Below are 16,368 nucleotides of genomic sequence, written 5' to 3' on the forward strand. Positions count from 1 at the left end.
AGCTTTAAGGGGTGAGATTCAACAATGGTTACAAAACATTTTTTCCTCAATACAGGAGGAAAAAACCTATGCAGACTCATAGCTGGATCATTTTTACATGCTTCTTTCCCAGTTGTTTTAAAGACTGCAACCACACTGGTTTTACAAAGGTGGTAAAAAGCCTAAGAGCCAAATGTCAGCTTTGGCAGCCAATGCTGCAAGGCTGCAGTCAATTCTGATTTGCCTTTCAGAGCACAGAATGTTATTTACTGCCAAAATGTTCTGCACAAACAGACCGGCAGCAGTGCTTCCTATTCAGAGGAACTGCGAAGGTGGATGTGGAGGAGAGGTGTGAAGGCAAGCAGGTGGTTTGGTGGAGGATGCAGGAAAGTACAGGGCTGGACATGTTAAATGTTTGAGCTCAGTTCACTCCCTAACACTTGCTTGATCTTCCAAGCCATTACATGTCTGCTGTTCCATGACTCAGGATGTATGGACAGTAACTTCAACCCACAACTCACATTCAAGGCGCAGAACATCCACTTAGTCAAGAAAAAACTCCATAGCTGGAAGCTCTCTTTATTTGTGTTCCCTGTCTCTCCACAGTTTTCATGGATAGCTAACAGATTCAGCAAAGGTCACGCTCAGCTGCTGATGTATGGTGCAACAAATCTGTGGCTTTAGTTCTGTGATAAAAATCCTCTCTCCCCCAGAAAGCGAACCCTGTAAAACCCAGAAGTCGTGTATAATCCCCACCACCCACCACCAAGGAAATGCATCCAACTCTTGAGAGTCACCAAGTGAGCAAAGGCAAAAGAGAAATGGCAGGTCAGTGTGGGAGCAGGAAGCGAAAGAAGGAAGTGCAGGTGGACAGACAGCCCTGAGTTCAAAGACTTTGCAAAGAGTAGTAGAAAGTCAGTGTGGATTTTAGAGATACAGAGTTGAATCAAATGTGCAGGAGGTGAAACTGTTTTCACTTTCAAAGGCCCTTGCATGCTAAAGGATGCATCTCATTGGAAATGCTTCTAAGACAAGTGGAAGGCTCTACCCTAACTGCATACTCAATAACATATAAGAAGTAGACAACAAAGATAATATATTATTTCAGGGCAACAGCGTGGTAGGAGCACTCCAGCATTTAGCCCTTGGTTATGGAATCTTAAGAGTCCTGGGCACATCATGACTGCTTTTTCTGAACTTTTGAATCCAAGCAAAAGAGCAAAGAAATAGTACAATTGACTTGATAGTATGTGAGTGTGATGCTGGCTTCTCACCGGTATTTGTTGAATCTCGCCTGTGTTGGTAATGATCTGCTGCATGACTTGCATGGTCTGTCCACTCCCGCTCTGTGCTGGCTGGGCCTGCCCTTGTGGCTGGGCCTGGACAATCTGGACCTGCTGCCCTTCACCCACCTGCATGGTCACAGGAGTGGTCTGAGGAAAGAGCAGAGAAAAGAAAGCCATCTAGATTTATAAAAGTACATCTGAACTTTCCCAAACACCCACTGTGTGATGACGCAGGTGAGAATCCCAGGGGCTGCATTCTGTTAGGTTCAGTGCTACAGCTTATTCAAACAGTGAAATAAAGTAACTCCCCATGTGTCCTTTGTTTCAATTTTAGGACGATGGTCAGAACCATTCCCTGTCCTCACTCACTTTCCCGCCTCTCCTTTTATAAGCCAAAAGAGCTGATGAAGAGCTTAAGGCCTGCTGCTTTCACTGCAAGAACTGGGCACTTCCAACTCTTAAAGTCTTGCAAGGCAAAGCCAAGACAATGCAGTCCTTGGCATCAGAAAACACAACTGACTCTGTACTTTAGCCCCCCTGAGTCCTGCTACCTACCTGCCCTTGCTGAGGCTGGGCTATGATGATCTGCCCCGGCTGGATGGTCGCCGTGGATGTGGTTGTCTGCTGCCCAGTCTGCTGCCCCTGGACCTGGACGGCCGCCGGCTGCTGCGCCAAAGTGAAGTAATACTGGACAGGCTCTGCTGGGGTCACTGCTTGGCGCACCTCCTCCTGAGGAGGGGAAAAAAGAGTAGTGGCAATGGAGGTAAAAGCAGCAAAAATGTTAAATGCAAGGGTTGCTAAAATTACAGTTAGCCTAAATGGCCAAATGAAAATGAATTCCATAGGATAAACAAACTGAACATTTTTCAGACTAGAAATTGTTTATGGATTATACAGGGAGGTTCTGGGTCACTACTCACAGGTAAGATTGCTTCTTATTCAGGACCACAAAAGTGACAAGTCAAAGAAAACATTCTCCAACAAAGACTGATCCTTTTCTCAAATCTCTTCTTTGCATTAGGGATTTAGGGAAGAGTGCACACACAATACAGGTCTATATACACAACCTCATTTTCAAGCTTCACAAGATAGAAGAGTTAGCAGTTTGTTGTTGTGTTTGGGTGATAGTCCATGGCAGAAGGTGTAAACAACCTTCTCCCAGCCACCACAAATTCACAGCTGAGAGTGTAGGATGTTTACATGCGCTGCTACATGGGAATTGATGAATCGGTGGAGCACAGGCAATAAATCCTGGCTATCTGGCTGCCGTTGCTTCCTCATTTATCCAATAAGAGGGAAAATCTTCTACAGGAGCCAGGGGCTAAAATGAGCTGGTAAGTAGAGGAACTCAATACCCCCAGGCAGCTCACTAAACCAACATCCTTTTCCCAATGGGCACACAGATATCAAAGCAATACACATATCAACAGTTAGAAGATACCCAGTATTTAAATCCCTTTTGAGGCCTTCCATTACAGCCAACTAAAGTCTACTACAGGTGTGGGAAACATGCAACCCTCAAAAATTATTTTCGCAGGGTCAGTCCTTCCAGGGGGTTTTTATGGCCCTCCAAAAGAGTGAACTGCTGATGTTTGCATGAGTGCGGATTCACCTCTCAAACAGTCCCTACTCTTAAATATATGAAGAGTAGGGACTGTTTGAGAGGTGAATCCACACCCATACAAACATCAACAGTTCACTCTTTTGGAAGGCCATAAAAATACACATCAAAAATACCTGCTTTTCAAAACCAGAACCAGATCTCTGACCACTTTTGTTTCTGATTTTTCCCTTCAGAAGGCATTCCTTGCAATCCATACAGCCCTGAAAGGGTTTCAAAAGCAGAAAACTGCCCCCGACCCGCTGCAATTGCCCATGCCAGTCTACTTCCATGTCCCCCGCCATCAAATAAATGACCAAGTTGCTTCCCTATCACATGTTCACACACAACCAAGAACAACTCTTTAATTACTTTGCGGATGAATGGTCTCTAGATCTGAATGAATTGCTGCTTCGGAATAGCTATCAAGCGGTCATTCAGCGCATTTGCCGGCAGCCCTGCAGGTCAGCAGAGGCCAAGAGGCAACGCTGCCAAGAACCAGTGGAATGGATTCCATCAGCGTCACAGAAGGATCGCTTGTGCAAAGTCAGTGGTGTGTGTCACGGCAGCTGACCTTGGATTTATAGGATGGGATTGGAATCTTTATGGAAGGGAAAAAAAGAAGTCCCTTTTATTACTTCATGAGACCTGCTGACCAGAAAGCGGCTGTGAGCAGGTTTCCCCAGTTTTTCAACCCAATGCCTGAGTGTTATTATTGCCTTGTGATAAAAATGAGTGCCATATTCCTGTCCACTCAAGTAAGCCAGGAAAGGGAGAAAAAGGTGCAAGTTTATGCTGTGATAGCATTTCACAAAGCACCTCTCTCTCCTAAAGATAGACGGGAAAAACATGGCCCAGTAGTCTACCAAACAGAGCCAATTGTGAGGGATGTTAGAAGTTGTGGCCCAATGTCATCTGAAGATGCACATGTATCCCATGCCAATCTTAAGAGGGCTGCTACTATGGGGTGCCAGCCAACCAGGAACAAGAGTCTTGTAGTTCTGCTAGGATGAGAGGAAGAGGGTTACGGGAGAGACAAACTCCCTCTGCTGGTGTTCTACAGTGCTAAGATCAAGGCTGGTAAATATTTTCCATGCTGAGGCTGAATTTAGTTTCAGAGCAAGAGAGGCAAAGGTAAGAAACAGAGAGAAAAAAAGCGGAAGGAAGGGTGAAGGAAAGAATGAGAGAATGGATGATGAGCTGCAAACAAGCCAAGGGGAAAAGGAGGCACTCTAAATCCTAAGAAAACAATTTATTGGGAATTAAAAAATTTTTTTCTAACACCTGGTGTCCCCCACCTTTTTACTCCAAAGTTATCCTAGTTTTGGATCTGAAAATAAAGCGAAGCAGCTGGTGGCAGTATGTGACCCAGCTCCAACTGGTTGAGAACTGAAGCCTTTCTTGCCGAGAGTGCTGCAAAACATTAACTAGCAATGCAAGCTATTCAGGCGTCCGAGGGTGATTTCATTCTGGTCCAGAGCTTTAGCGTGTTGCAACCCTTGGAACTGTCATAGGGAAGAGGAATTGGATCCCTCAGACATGACCCCACTGGACCAGGGAGAGAACAGGTCTAAAAAGGTGCCAAACATGCACTGTCTTGGAGTGAAGGGCCCTGCTGAAACCAGCTCAAGTTTGTTTCAGAATTCAGTCATAAAAGAGGGACGGTTGAGCTGGCTTTCAAACAGTGGCTGCTAGTAATGCGGCTCTGCTTTTTTGAACTTCCCTGGGATGAAGCAAGACTGTTCTCATGCCGCACCCAAATTCTTTAGGGACGGGGCGCCAGGGGCATTCCTGCAACTTGTTAGCCTGAACACAGAAAAGGCCTCTGATTCAAGCCGCCTGCTTTCCTTTTGAGGCTGTTATCTCACTTTACAGACTGATATAGCGGAGAAGAATTTGGCAGGCAGGCCCAGGCTCATTCCCGCCATTCCTGAAGTCCAGGGGTGAACACTGGTTCTTCTGCAGCCAAAACAGCCCTGTCCATCCAGTGGGGGGGGGGGGCTTGCTTGCAAGTGTTGGGGGGCGCAGCAAGGCAAGACAAAACTCTTGTGTTCCTGTCTGCCAAAATGGGGTTGGACTGAATAGTGTTGGGGTCTCTTCCAACACTAGGATCCTATGGAAGCAGAGGGGCAAGAGGGATGATGCCAAAATGGTACAATTAGGACTGGAGGTGCTCAGCAGCCACAGCTTGAAGAAGGGGAAAAAACACAGGAAAATGGGAAAGAGGGAGAATAGAACAAGCAGAAACAAGAACTATGTCAGCCCATACTACAATGATTCCTGGCCAATTGAACTTGCAGGCCGCCAAGTTTCAGCTGTACCCCTGAATGCCTTTTAAGCAAGGAAAGATGCAAAACACATTGTAGAATGTTGCCTCCAACAAACTATGCAATCTGCGAGTGTGTTCAGGGATTTCTGCCAAGACGCAAACAGTGTATTCAGAGAGAATATTTGAGGCAAAGGCAAAAAGAGCAGGCACTTGCTCCAGCCTCACGGTGAGCTGCTTTTATGAAAGCTGCTTTCAAACACCCTAGACTTACATATGTTGCCCTGGCTGGAATGGAATTTAGAAAAGGCCCTTCTCTAGTAGCTACCAGAGGATAGAAGCAGAGGCTTCTGCATCGATGTGGTGTTGAATTTCAAAAGAGAGAGACCGCCTCTGAAGCAATCCTGGGAGCGTCAGATACCTCAGAATGGAGGAATCAGGAGCTTTGAGACAACCCTCTCCAGCAGAAGAGCTCACCCAATGAGAAGCAACTGCCCAGAATCCCCTATACTTCCCAAGTCTAGAGGATTCAATAAGATATTTCAACCCCAAAGAGCCTCAGGAGAAATTCAACCCACAGTTTGACAAGATCATTGTGGGAAGCTGTTTTCAACCACTATCTACCCATCTACTAATTCCTTGCGGATTGGCTGAAATTGTCTTCCCACACTAGCGGAGAGCTTACAGAAGATCACAAGAAGTACTTACCATGTTACTATAAACAAACATCAAATTGCATGCAAATAACTTTTAAAAGAACAGTTGGGGATTGCAGTTTCATATAACAAAACCTAATTGCAGGGAACTGCATTTGTTCATGTGCATCCCAAGTTACATTCCCATCTGTTGTCTCCTACATGGTCAAAGTTTAGAGCGCAAACTCTTCTAGGGCAGGGCCTGTCTGTTCTGCTTTGAAATGTTGTAAAGCAGAAAGCTGTGGAATGGCACTGTTTTGACCACAAGGCAGGAACATCACAGGTATGTGAAAGGTGTGCCTGCATGTGGAAAGATACTACCTTGACTTTCCCTGAAGCAACAGTAAGATGTGGCAACGTCTAAGATGTGTTTCCCCTTGTAACATTTTTGGAAGCCCACCATTTTCTTGTAAGACTGATTTGATCAAAAGCCACAGCCTCGGGAGTGGTGGAACTCGAGCTGTCTCTGTCGCAGACTGATTCTTCAATACAAACCACACGTGGTTTCAGGAGGAACGCAGCAGCCTGCCGCTGTAAACATCCGACTGAAAGCCCCTTTGAGCCTTGCACAGCTTCCAGTCAAGGATGTTTACAGGAGCACAACTGCCTACATAGATCCAGGATGTGACATTCTCAGGATGTTTCATTCCTTTCTGGATGGACAATGGACAAAAGGCTGCCATCCAATTCAAGATGGTCGTTTGGAAGACCTGGACTCTTCAACAGCAGATGGCAACACTTTCAATTAGCACAATTCTGTTTGTTATTGTCATTCCAATAAGCTAGTGTTATCCATACGGTCCTGCTGAGACCAAGGCACCCATCGAAGTTCCAGAAAGCTTCAAAAAGAGTGCCATAAGTCTGCCAATGGCCCAAATCTAATCACTGGGCATAAACCTATGGCATATGTACAGGTTACTGCTTATGTAATGGGAACCTGCTGTGCAGGAAATCAAGGGCAGAATTGTGCCCTTGGAGAAAGGAGGCTGAGCGCACTTCCAATCAATACTCATGCTGCTTTTCACAATTTCTAAATCATTCAATTACCTATCTCAAAGGGACCAGGAACACAAGTTGTCACTCTGATTTGACGGAAAAAACAAATGGTTTCAGAGATAAGCTGGTTCGGGTGCAGTGGGTGATGTATCCAGGTCATTTTTTCTGCTATTAATGGGATAATAGTCGAGGACTGTCAATGGTGGGTAAGTAGCAAACTCAAATAAGCAAAGGACACAAACAACGACACACATTAAGGTAATTCACACTTCCATCTACATCCCAATAACTTAAGGCCCAGCTCTTGTTCTCATCTGAGATTCGTAACAAGTCTAGGCCATGGGCATATGTCAACACAGACAGAAACCTTTGCAAAAATCCCACATCTACACAGTCCAAATGTTAAAGAGACTGCACATGTGAACAAAGACAGACTGTCAGCCTCACCTGTCGCTTGGGAGGTTTAAGTTCATCCCTTGGAACAATATCAATGAGAAAGTCAAACTGGTCAAACTTTGTGATCGCCATAGCAATGTCATTTCTCTGGAACAAATGAGAAGAAAGTGTCAACACTTCAGATTGGAGGAAGCTTTCCAAGCAGATGAATGTTCCCCAACCAAAATCTCTTTGTAACAACATGGAGGTCCAACCACTGCAATTAGGTGTTTTTGTTTAAAGCCTGGCCATACTCATAATGGAATTCTCATTTTTAGGTCTACTTCAGTCTTCTGTGCAACTCACAAGACCTCTAAGCTTACTAAACCGAAATCCAGCCCCATGCGTTTGCTCAGGAAACAATGGAGATAGTGGAATGCTAATTCACAGCCAATTCATGAGTTACTGGAAAGAGCAGGAAGTGTGGTTCAGGAAAAGTCTGCTTCCACTTCCCAATGTTGACTGCTTTTGCCTTCAAGCTGCCACCAGATATCAAACCAATTTGGAAATTTAAAAAACCACAACAGTATAGCTGTGGTCCTGGAGGTGGTGATACTAAGTGAAAAGGCAGTGAAGATTCTCAGAACAATCCTGCACCAGGGAAAACACAGAGAGAGCTTTGCCATGCACCCAAATTGGCCTTTTAAGGAATCACTGCAGCCTCACTCTTCTTTTCCTGGCCACCGCTGAATGAATATGCCGTGATACTTTTCACAGTAGCATGAATACCAGCATTCCCATTACCTGCAGGGTCCTGCGCTTGTTGTCCTCTGTGTGAATCCAGGCCCGTAATGTCAATTCCGTGATGAATATCTGAGCAGCCTTGGCAAACAGAACAGGTGCTTCAGCACTGATCATCTGCAAACGAAGAGGCCACAGTTGAACCCAATTGATATGGATAGAAACAACTCCCAACTACTAGCCCAGCTAAAATTTTCCTGCCCCAGTTTCAATCTTCAGTCCAGGGAGAGGAATGTATGTTTGCGCTTGCAAGGAGCCTATAAAGAGAACTCACAAAACCCGCACAACAACTATGTGAGGCAGGATAGAGAGATCACAGCTAGACCAGGATCCAAGGGAACCAAATCTGGGTTCACCACAGAACTCCTTAAACACCAAGGCATTGTTTAACTCCTCTCAAGCTTGTGTTCGGAACTTATAGTGCAACTGGTCAATTCCCAAATGGTACTAGGACAGTAGGCCAATGACTTGTGTATCAGGATTTAATAAATTAAGATCGGTCTGCTGCTGTAAAAAAAAAAACTTTTATCACAAGGTCAGTATAACTGCTAAATGCACAGAATAAGGGGGGATGTGTTTTACGCAAGGAAAGCTTGAAAAGCAACACAAAAATCCAGACAAGTCAAGATGGTGAGATGCAGTGATCGAGATTAAGGGCATTTAAGTCATTATCTGAATGTTCTGTTCTAGATCTATGGAAGATTTTACATTTTTCCAGAAATACAGTTTTCATCAACATTTTTTCAAGTCAATTGCTTCCAAGGTCAGCTTGAAAGACAAGGGTAAGCTGTTTCCAAATCTTGACAGAAACATCATAATAAATAAAATCAAAAATAAACTGAGAGCAGCGACCTGCTTAATGCCACCAATCTACACATTTGAGAAGCTGACAAACACTCCTAAAACAGTATCCAAACAAAGCCCCCATTTCAAGTCTGCTTCCATGTTAGTTATGAACATCTGGCCAGGCAAACACACCTTGAAAGAATGCATCATTCCCACCTGCACCATGGCCTTTCATGCCAGATTCAGCCTATGGGTTTCTTCTGCATTTGAACACTCAGACCAGACTAGTGCAAAGGAAAAATCCTCAGAGGATCTTTCCAATAATAAATCAATGGAGCTGAAAAGTCACTTATTGCCTTTATACAGGGATCAAACTTTATTTGTCAGTTTTACCTTCACATCCTCATCTAGTTTCATGATCTTCTTAATGCGTGCCAATGGAAGTTCTTGAACTCTGAAGTCTTTCTGCAGAAATCAACAGAAAAGAAGACTTATGACCAAGATATCCCACATTCAGACATTCTGTTGTAGCTACAAAAACTCACAACCAGTTTAATTTGAAATGAATTACACGGGAGACTGCCCAGACTCCCCTTGCCAAATTCATATCTGGTGTTCCTCTTATCTTTCATTTCAGTTTCATACCTATACATATAAGCAAGTCAACATTTATGTATTTTTTGTTCAGTTTGGTTTCCTATAATTCAATCCCATTCTGCACAGAGGGAAAGAATATAAAAATATATACCAGTAGTTTCCATGCACAGCTGAAATCTACTAGAATGAATGCTGGCTACCAGCCAGCTAAACCAATTTGGAACGACAAGTCTTTGGGTCTCTTTTCCCAAATTAGGTAAACAACATTATCTCCGAGACTCTGAACTAACTTGGGAACGGTGACGTGCCAGGGACAGAGTTGTGTGACTGCGAAAAACAGCATCCTCTCAAAAACACACCCATGCACACAAAATTAGGCTTAGACAGTACATTCAACGACACCTAAAATTAATTTTGCGTGAAAAGATAAAATTTGCACTTTTTTAAGTCAGAAAGAAAAGTGGTTTTCTAAAAGTGGTTTTCAAGGGGGAAATCTACTCTACAGCTTCTGGGTCATTACAAAAGGGGCACAGATCCATCTTCCAGCTGTCAGTTTACTTCTCATGATGAGAAGATGGAGAGTTTGGAGGTCAGCGGGTTGTTATCACAACTCTGAAAGTGTAGCTAATGCTTGCTTAATTGATGTATACATTGATAGCATTAGCCCATTCCCTCTGACTAACCACCTTGGGTCCCAGTCTGAGAGAAAGACAGCATATACATGTAATAAATATAATCTGAATGGTCTCAACAGTGAACCCAACTGTCCAACACAGTTCAAAATCCTCTTGGAACCACTTTGGAAACACCATCACCATCGCCCAGTATCTACCGGCCTCATTTCATCTTGGCTACAGATAAGTCAACCTGAGAGGTGTGTGTTGAAATGGGGAAAATCTGAAATCCCTGGTTGTAGAAATGGGAGAAAAAAGGAAAGGAGGGAAGCAGGTATTTCGCTATATTGATTGTTCAGCATTGAGTCAGTCTGACTGAAATAAGAATTGATAGCGCCTGTGTTCTTCATTGGATTACATAAACCTCAGCAATTGAACTGATGTCACTTCAAACAGCTAGAAACCAAAACATTTCATATTCCTGATGAATGCAAGTACTGTATAATAATATACTTCCATCTACATAAGCATATACATATATACATATACACACCTTATTTCTTTGATCCTGAGACACCATGTTTGTAAGACACACACTAATTTCAGTACCACCAACAGAAAAAAACTCTAGATATTTTCATATAGGGAAAGAAACATGTCTTAGAATGGAAGAGATACAGTATATGTGTATACAGATACACATATACACAAACTTTCAGGGACTGTCCCTACAAAACAGAATTACAGCACCAATTACAAAGAATGTAGCTGCAGAAGCCTCTCAATACATATCTCTGTGCATAATTAATTACCTTTCTTCCACAATTCCTCTTAAAATGGTTCAACATTCAATATTTTGTTCACTCACAATGTTCACTCTCAATTCATGTGACCACAGCACTTCAAGTGAAAAATGGCCCCCATTATTGGAAAGCTGAAGAATTACTTTGCACCACATAGGGCTGAAATCTCAAGCCTAGCACTTCCATGTCAGAGGGCTCAGAGCATCAAAGAACCACCTCAATTAATTCTGGGTTTTTACATCACGATTCACCGCTAGCCTCTTGAGAGTCACCCACTGAGAGAGGAAGCTTATCTTTTGCCTGCTGGTTCTAAGCTGAACTCTTGGGTTTAATAGGCTGCATTTTTTCTGACCTAACTCTGTTCTTGGAGATTAAATAACAGCCTCTTCAGTTCAGAACCCAACTACTGGAACATAGTGGAGATACAGGTCTCCAGGGTCATTTTTTAAAATGAACCTGCAGAGACACAAAACCAAACTGATGTTTCTATTCCTCCTTTTTAGCCTGACATAATAACTACACAAAGATGAACAAAAACATCAGTTTCAGGAAGGAAGGTTGAAGATATCCTCTGTAGTTTCTCTTCCTTGTACATCTAGATTGCAAATCAATAGAGCCCTAGCTTATTTTCAAGAAACAAATAACCCAACAGTGGGAAGAAAACCACAGCTACTGTGCAAGGGACTCAATTTCTTCACACATGGAAAGACATCCTCAAGACAGTGGATCAGATCAGTTCTTTTCTTTTTTTTTCTTTTCTTTTTTAAAGCCAAGTCTGTTTTCTGAAAGCTGAGACAAAGGACATATGAAAGCAGAAGTTTTTCCCTGCCATTTGACCTTGAGCGTTAGGCATCCAGAAGCATCTTCTGACACTGAGATTCCATTTAGCTATCATGGTCAACACACATTAACACTAGAACTATCCTCTGTGAATTTGATCTCTTTTAGCCATCAACTTTTCTTTTGCTGGCTCACATCAATTCTTCTATAGTTCCTACAGAACTACATTTAATGCTTTCCCACAAATATTTTACAACTATCTTTCTTCTATCGCAAAAATGGGGGTACACAGCTTCCATCCACCCCAGCCACAAAATCTTATTCTAAACTCAAGGTTATGCAGACCCCAAAAGATAGGTATTTCCTATTATTCAAGGAGGGGCAAGGGACTAAAATCTGCAGGTGAATACCACCACAGTACTGTGTTTTTGTTTTCTCATTTCAGTGGGGATTTTACAAGGTGGATAAAAGCAAATGAAGACTCTGTAAAGTACATTCCTAGCAAGGCAAACACTGTGAAGTCCCTTCTACAACAAATTCAGTACATCATAGACAACGTTCAGAAGAACCTCTTTAAGATCCTCTCTGATGTGTTAAGCTTCTCAAAAGAAGCAATGTACCAAGAAATTCTTTCTTGATGGAAAATCAGATAGTAAATTTTCTATCATCTGACTGAACACCCTAAAGGCTTCTGAAGGCAAAAAGGATACAATCAGCAAATGTAACATGTAAAAGATTAATCTTTCTAATAACACTATGTAACAAAATTTGGAAAAAAAATATGTCCTTGGTTTGAAAGTGTTATCCCTGTTTAATTCTGCGATACTTACTCTGAAAGTAGTTGTTATACTCCAGAAACTTTGTTTTTGTGGATGCCACAAACTATGTTGAATTGGTTGGAACTCAAAATTATAGCAAAAAGGGCTGCTGTATATCCCTCCCGCAAAAACAAAGTTTTTGCAGTTTAATAAACTTTTTCCATGTTTTTATGATAGAACCAATTAGGAAATGATATTTACAACCCATGAACAAAAATCGTGTTACATATGCTAACTGAACTCTCTAAAATATGAAATCTCTTACCACTGTCAAATTCCGAATCTCCTCCATGACCCGAGGCCAGAAAGATTGGAGGCACTGCTGGGCATCGCTACTGCCTCCCGGAAAGCCCCCGTCCGTGGACATGATGGTAACTGCGAAGAAAGCAAACGACAGTGAAAAGTGGAAGGGACATCATGGTAGAAGAGCTGCAAAGTTCCTATTTTCAAAAAGCCCTCCAAAATGGTTTATTTAAATGAGCACAACACAGACCCTTTGAGGTCCTCCAAGGCAGACTTACTTAAACTCCCTTTCACTGTCATTAAGGTTTCATTTGTTCAGCCTTGCAATGATAAAGTTGCCCACGGTTTCTGCAATCTCATATATAGCATCCCATTGGATGCAGTAAGAGTCCTTTCAGAGACAATATACACAAGATTAGGTTGTTTCATTTTTAAGTTCATCTTTTCTGACTTGTCAATATTTGTGGTGGCAGTATATAGTGATCTGTTCTCAGTGTTATTGTTTATTTAACACTTAGGTAAATAAACTTTTTAAAAAAAGAAATGCAAGCATTGCTTTGAAAAACTTAATTATGATCTAGCTAAGAAATGAGGTACACGAACTTCAGGTACCCTCAAGCAAAAGTGTTATGTCTTTTTTAAAAGGGCATGATACCACCATGTAATTTGGCAAAACAGCCTTACACTGGTACCAACAACTGAACCAAAATAATATATGAGTAGGGAGCTGGGTTTTAAAACACTAAATATTAGAAAAGAGACACCATCTAAATGTTACAACCTTTTTTATTATTACGTGAGATATCTGACAACAGGATAAACTGCCTCAGAGGATAGTGGACTCGCCATCTTTGGAGGTCTTTAAGCAGAGTTTAGATGAACATATTTTAAGGGTGCTTTACCTGTGGCAGCATAAGGTTGAACTGGTTTGTCCTTATGGTTCCTTCTAACTCTATCATTCAATGGCTAGTATCCCTTTGCTACATTATGTTAGAGGTTTTGTTTTCTCTGAATTCATGCAAGGAGGCAACGGCCAAAGGTGAAGGTTGTCGATCTCCACTTGTCTGTCAAATCTGGCTTTGGGAGTGTCCACAAGGCAATATGGAAGGGAGTCCCCATGCTACTGCTTCCTATACTGCCTTGGATTATTTCTCCTTGCCCCAAACTCAGAGCAAGTGAAAAACAGGTGGCCGGCAGCCTTCTTCTCATTCTCTAGCCACTGCCTTGTCTTTTTTCTGCCTTCACCTCCACTGTTATTCTGCCAGGAGGATCCCAGCCAATGCTGCAGCATAATATACAGATAGTTGCCAACTGAACAGCTCCAGATGGAGCAAAATGCGCTATTACAGCGGCTGCTGTGTGTGTCATATGTGTCAAAGCATTCCTTCCGAAGCCACGCACCATAACAAAATGAAAAGAAAGACCATTAAAAGTTCCGAACTGTTGAACCCAATGAAGAGATTGCCCATTGAATCTCTTCATAATTCACGCCTCTGCTCTTGCCTTTTCCCTACTGGGGTGTGATTGGAAATGTCTGATTTAATGTAAAGCGCTCCAGAACTACCAAACCACAGAGGTTGCGGATTTAGCCATCTCTTGGATGCTGCCCTGTATTTCGCTACATGAGTCACCGATCCAAATTTGCCACTTGGCAAGCGGAAGAGAAACTAACTCTGAACCACAAGAAAAAGGCCCCTTTGAGAGCAAAGAATCTCTGCCTGCACACTCTAATAGGTGAGTCCAGAAAAAGTATGCCTTGGCTATCAAACAGGAAAAGACTACAGAGATAGACATACAAAATAGCATTCATTATCTTTCAGGATTCAGCAAACCAGCTTCCAGGATGGAGAGATGCCCATACAAATTAGGGAGGTTGTATTGCGGGAGAAGCCTCTGCAGAACTCTTCTAGCAAATGCAGTATCCCATGACATAAACTCATCAATCGTACAATACCTTCCAAATATATTAGCATCTGGGTCATGTTCTATGATGGTAGAAAAAGAACTATGGCACATGTAGAGAAAGCATCGTGATGCTTTGTAGGTGCATTCACTACGCTCTGTGTCAACTCAAATAACACTCCAAGTCACTACAGATAATGTCCTCAAACTCTTATTCCTCTGTAGCTATGGGAGGACATAAAATTCAGCTTTCTAGGATCAGCCAACCTAAGTGGCAGAATGCAAGAGCTTTCTATTCACTCATCCAGTTCTTTCCTGGAGTTGCCTTGGATTTGGAAAAGATGTCAAGAGGATTAGCTCATAAGGCTTACAGTAGACTAACTTCACATTGGGCATAGGAAGAACTAACATCTGAAGATCTCTTTGGGGTTGGACTGGATGACTTTTGTGGTCTTGAGGTGAGGCTGCAAAGAAACAGCAACTCTGTAATATTTAGGTATGCTACCAACAACTGCCACCTGGCTTTTCCAGAGACAGAAATATTCTTTCAAAAGTCTACCTTGCAGGAACTTGGATATCTCTGGATGGAAAGCAGGCCCATGTGGCAAACACTCTCTCCCTAATCCATGAATGATAACATGGAACTGGAGAGGGAAACAATAACTCAATAAAGAAAAAAAATTATAGAAAGCAGCACTTCTTCAGAAGCAGATTCTCCCTTCCTGGCTGAAAGGCAGAGCAAAAGTGGGAGACTAGAAAGTCCTAAAAAGAACTTAACCCCAAAGAACATAAACAATCTTATCTCCAGAGGACAAATTGTTCTCCCACAGACATTTGAGAGTGGCTACCTGACCTTCCAAGGAACAACTGCCAGGACAGGACAGTGAATGTTTAAGTCTTTTGAATATTCACAAGAAAAAACATTCCAAAATGGTGATATTCAAGATCTTTCTGAGTTTGTGCAGAGCAGTTAAAGAACCTGCAGAATGCTTTATTTAACAGTCTGAATACACATAATCATTCAATGGTGCGGTGGCGTAATGGGAAATGGCTCGAGGCCAAGAACAATTCTGACATGAAGTGAGTGCAATTTCCCACTGACTTATGGCCTATTGTGTGCGGTGGGTTTTATTTTGGCCTTTTCTCAGGAAGGGAGAGGGAGGGGCAAGCATTTCTGCACTTCCTCTCTGCTCTTTGCCTTTCATATACACTCCAGTACGACAGTATTGTTCAGAACCCAAGTTGTTGAGGGGCAATTATTATACAGACCATGCTTCATGCTGTGTATAATAGTAACTTTTGTAAAAAAAAAATTACAGTGCAAGATAATTTTATGTTGGAAAATTATTAGTAGTTAGGTCTGCTGATAGATGTATGTAAAAACAACTGTGCTGGAATATAAAAGAAAAAAGAAAAAGTAGAAGTCTGCAAGCGCTGGTTAAGGATTTGGAGAGTTAAAAAGAGTTTGTAAGTTTGTATGAATACTCCCTAATGGCCCAGCATCTGTTATATTTTATGAAACTAACAACTCTATATTTGCTGTTTCTCTGGAGGTTTTGGTCAGAAGAAGCTAATTTAAACATAATTAATCCATTCACATAAGCCGTTGGTTGACAGGCATAATACATTATGTGACCACAGAAAACATGCAGGCAACTTTCATACTCCATTTGAGATATGGAATTGGTTAGGAATTGAAAGGGCCCTCTGACACAGCACATCTGGGAACACATTGCCCACTGAGATGGTTTATATTATGATGGGCCAGCAGGGAGGTCAGAGTGCTTGTGACAGAAAAAACATGTGGAAAACAAACAGGTCCAGGTG

At 42.4% G+C, this 16,368-nt stretch overlaps 1 protein-coding gene and 2 non-coding genes across 3 annotated transcripts in view; all 3 read right to left on the reverse strand.

Annotated features, from left to right (window-relative positions):
- Window positions 1-16,368, reverse strand: part of nfyc (nuclear transcription factor Y subunit gamma) — a 39,045-nt gene that overhangs the window by 4,616 nt on the left and 18,061 nt on the right. Inside the window, exons 2-7 of the mRNA XM_008117901.3 lie at window positions 12,662-12,771; window positions 9,178-9,249; window positions 8,002-8,115; window positions 7,270-7,365; window positions 1,821-1,994; window positions 1,254-1,412 (exon numbers count right to left, since the gene is read on the reverse strand). Coding sequence (XP_008116108.1) covers window positions 1,254-1,412; window positions 1,821-1,994; window positions 7,270-7,365; window positions 8,002-8,115; window positions 9,178-9,249; window positions 12,662-12,763 — 717 coding nt within the window. The 5' untranslated portion in view covers window positions 12,764-12,771. The remainder of the gene's footprint in view (window positions 1-1,253; window positions 1,413-1,820; window positions 1,995-7,269; window positions 7,366-8,001; window positions 8,116-9,177; window positions 9,250-12,661; window positions 12,772-16,368) is intronic.
- On the reverse strand, window positions 2,402-2,476 carry mir30c-2 (microRNA mir-30c-2). The gene has a single exon (NR_163041.1). It is a non-coding gene; the product is annotated as a microRNA mir-30c-2 (primary transcript).
- mir30e (microRNA mir-30e) lies at window positions 6,344-6,436 on the reverse strand. Its single transcript, NR_129955.1, has one exon. It is a non-coding gene; the product is annotated as a microRNA mir-30e (primary transcript).

The sequence above is a fragment of the Anolis carolinensis genome, unplaced genomic scaffold, assembly GCF_035594765.1.
Source record: "Anolis carolinensis isolate JA03-04 unplaced genomic scaffold, rAnoCar3.1.pri scaffold_10, whole genome shotgun sequence".
In the NCBI taxonomy this organism is placed as follows: domain Eukaryota; kingdom Metazoa; phylum Chordata; class Lepidosauria; order Squamata; family Dactyloidae; genus Anolis; species Anolis carolinensis.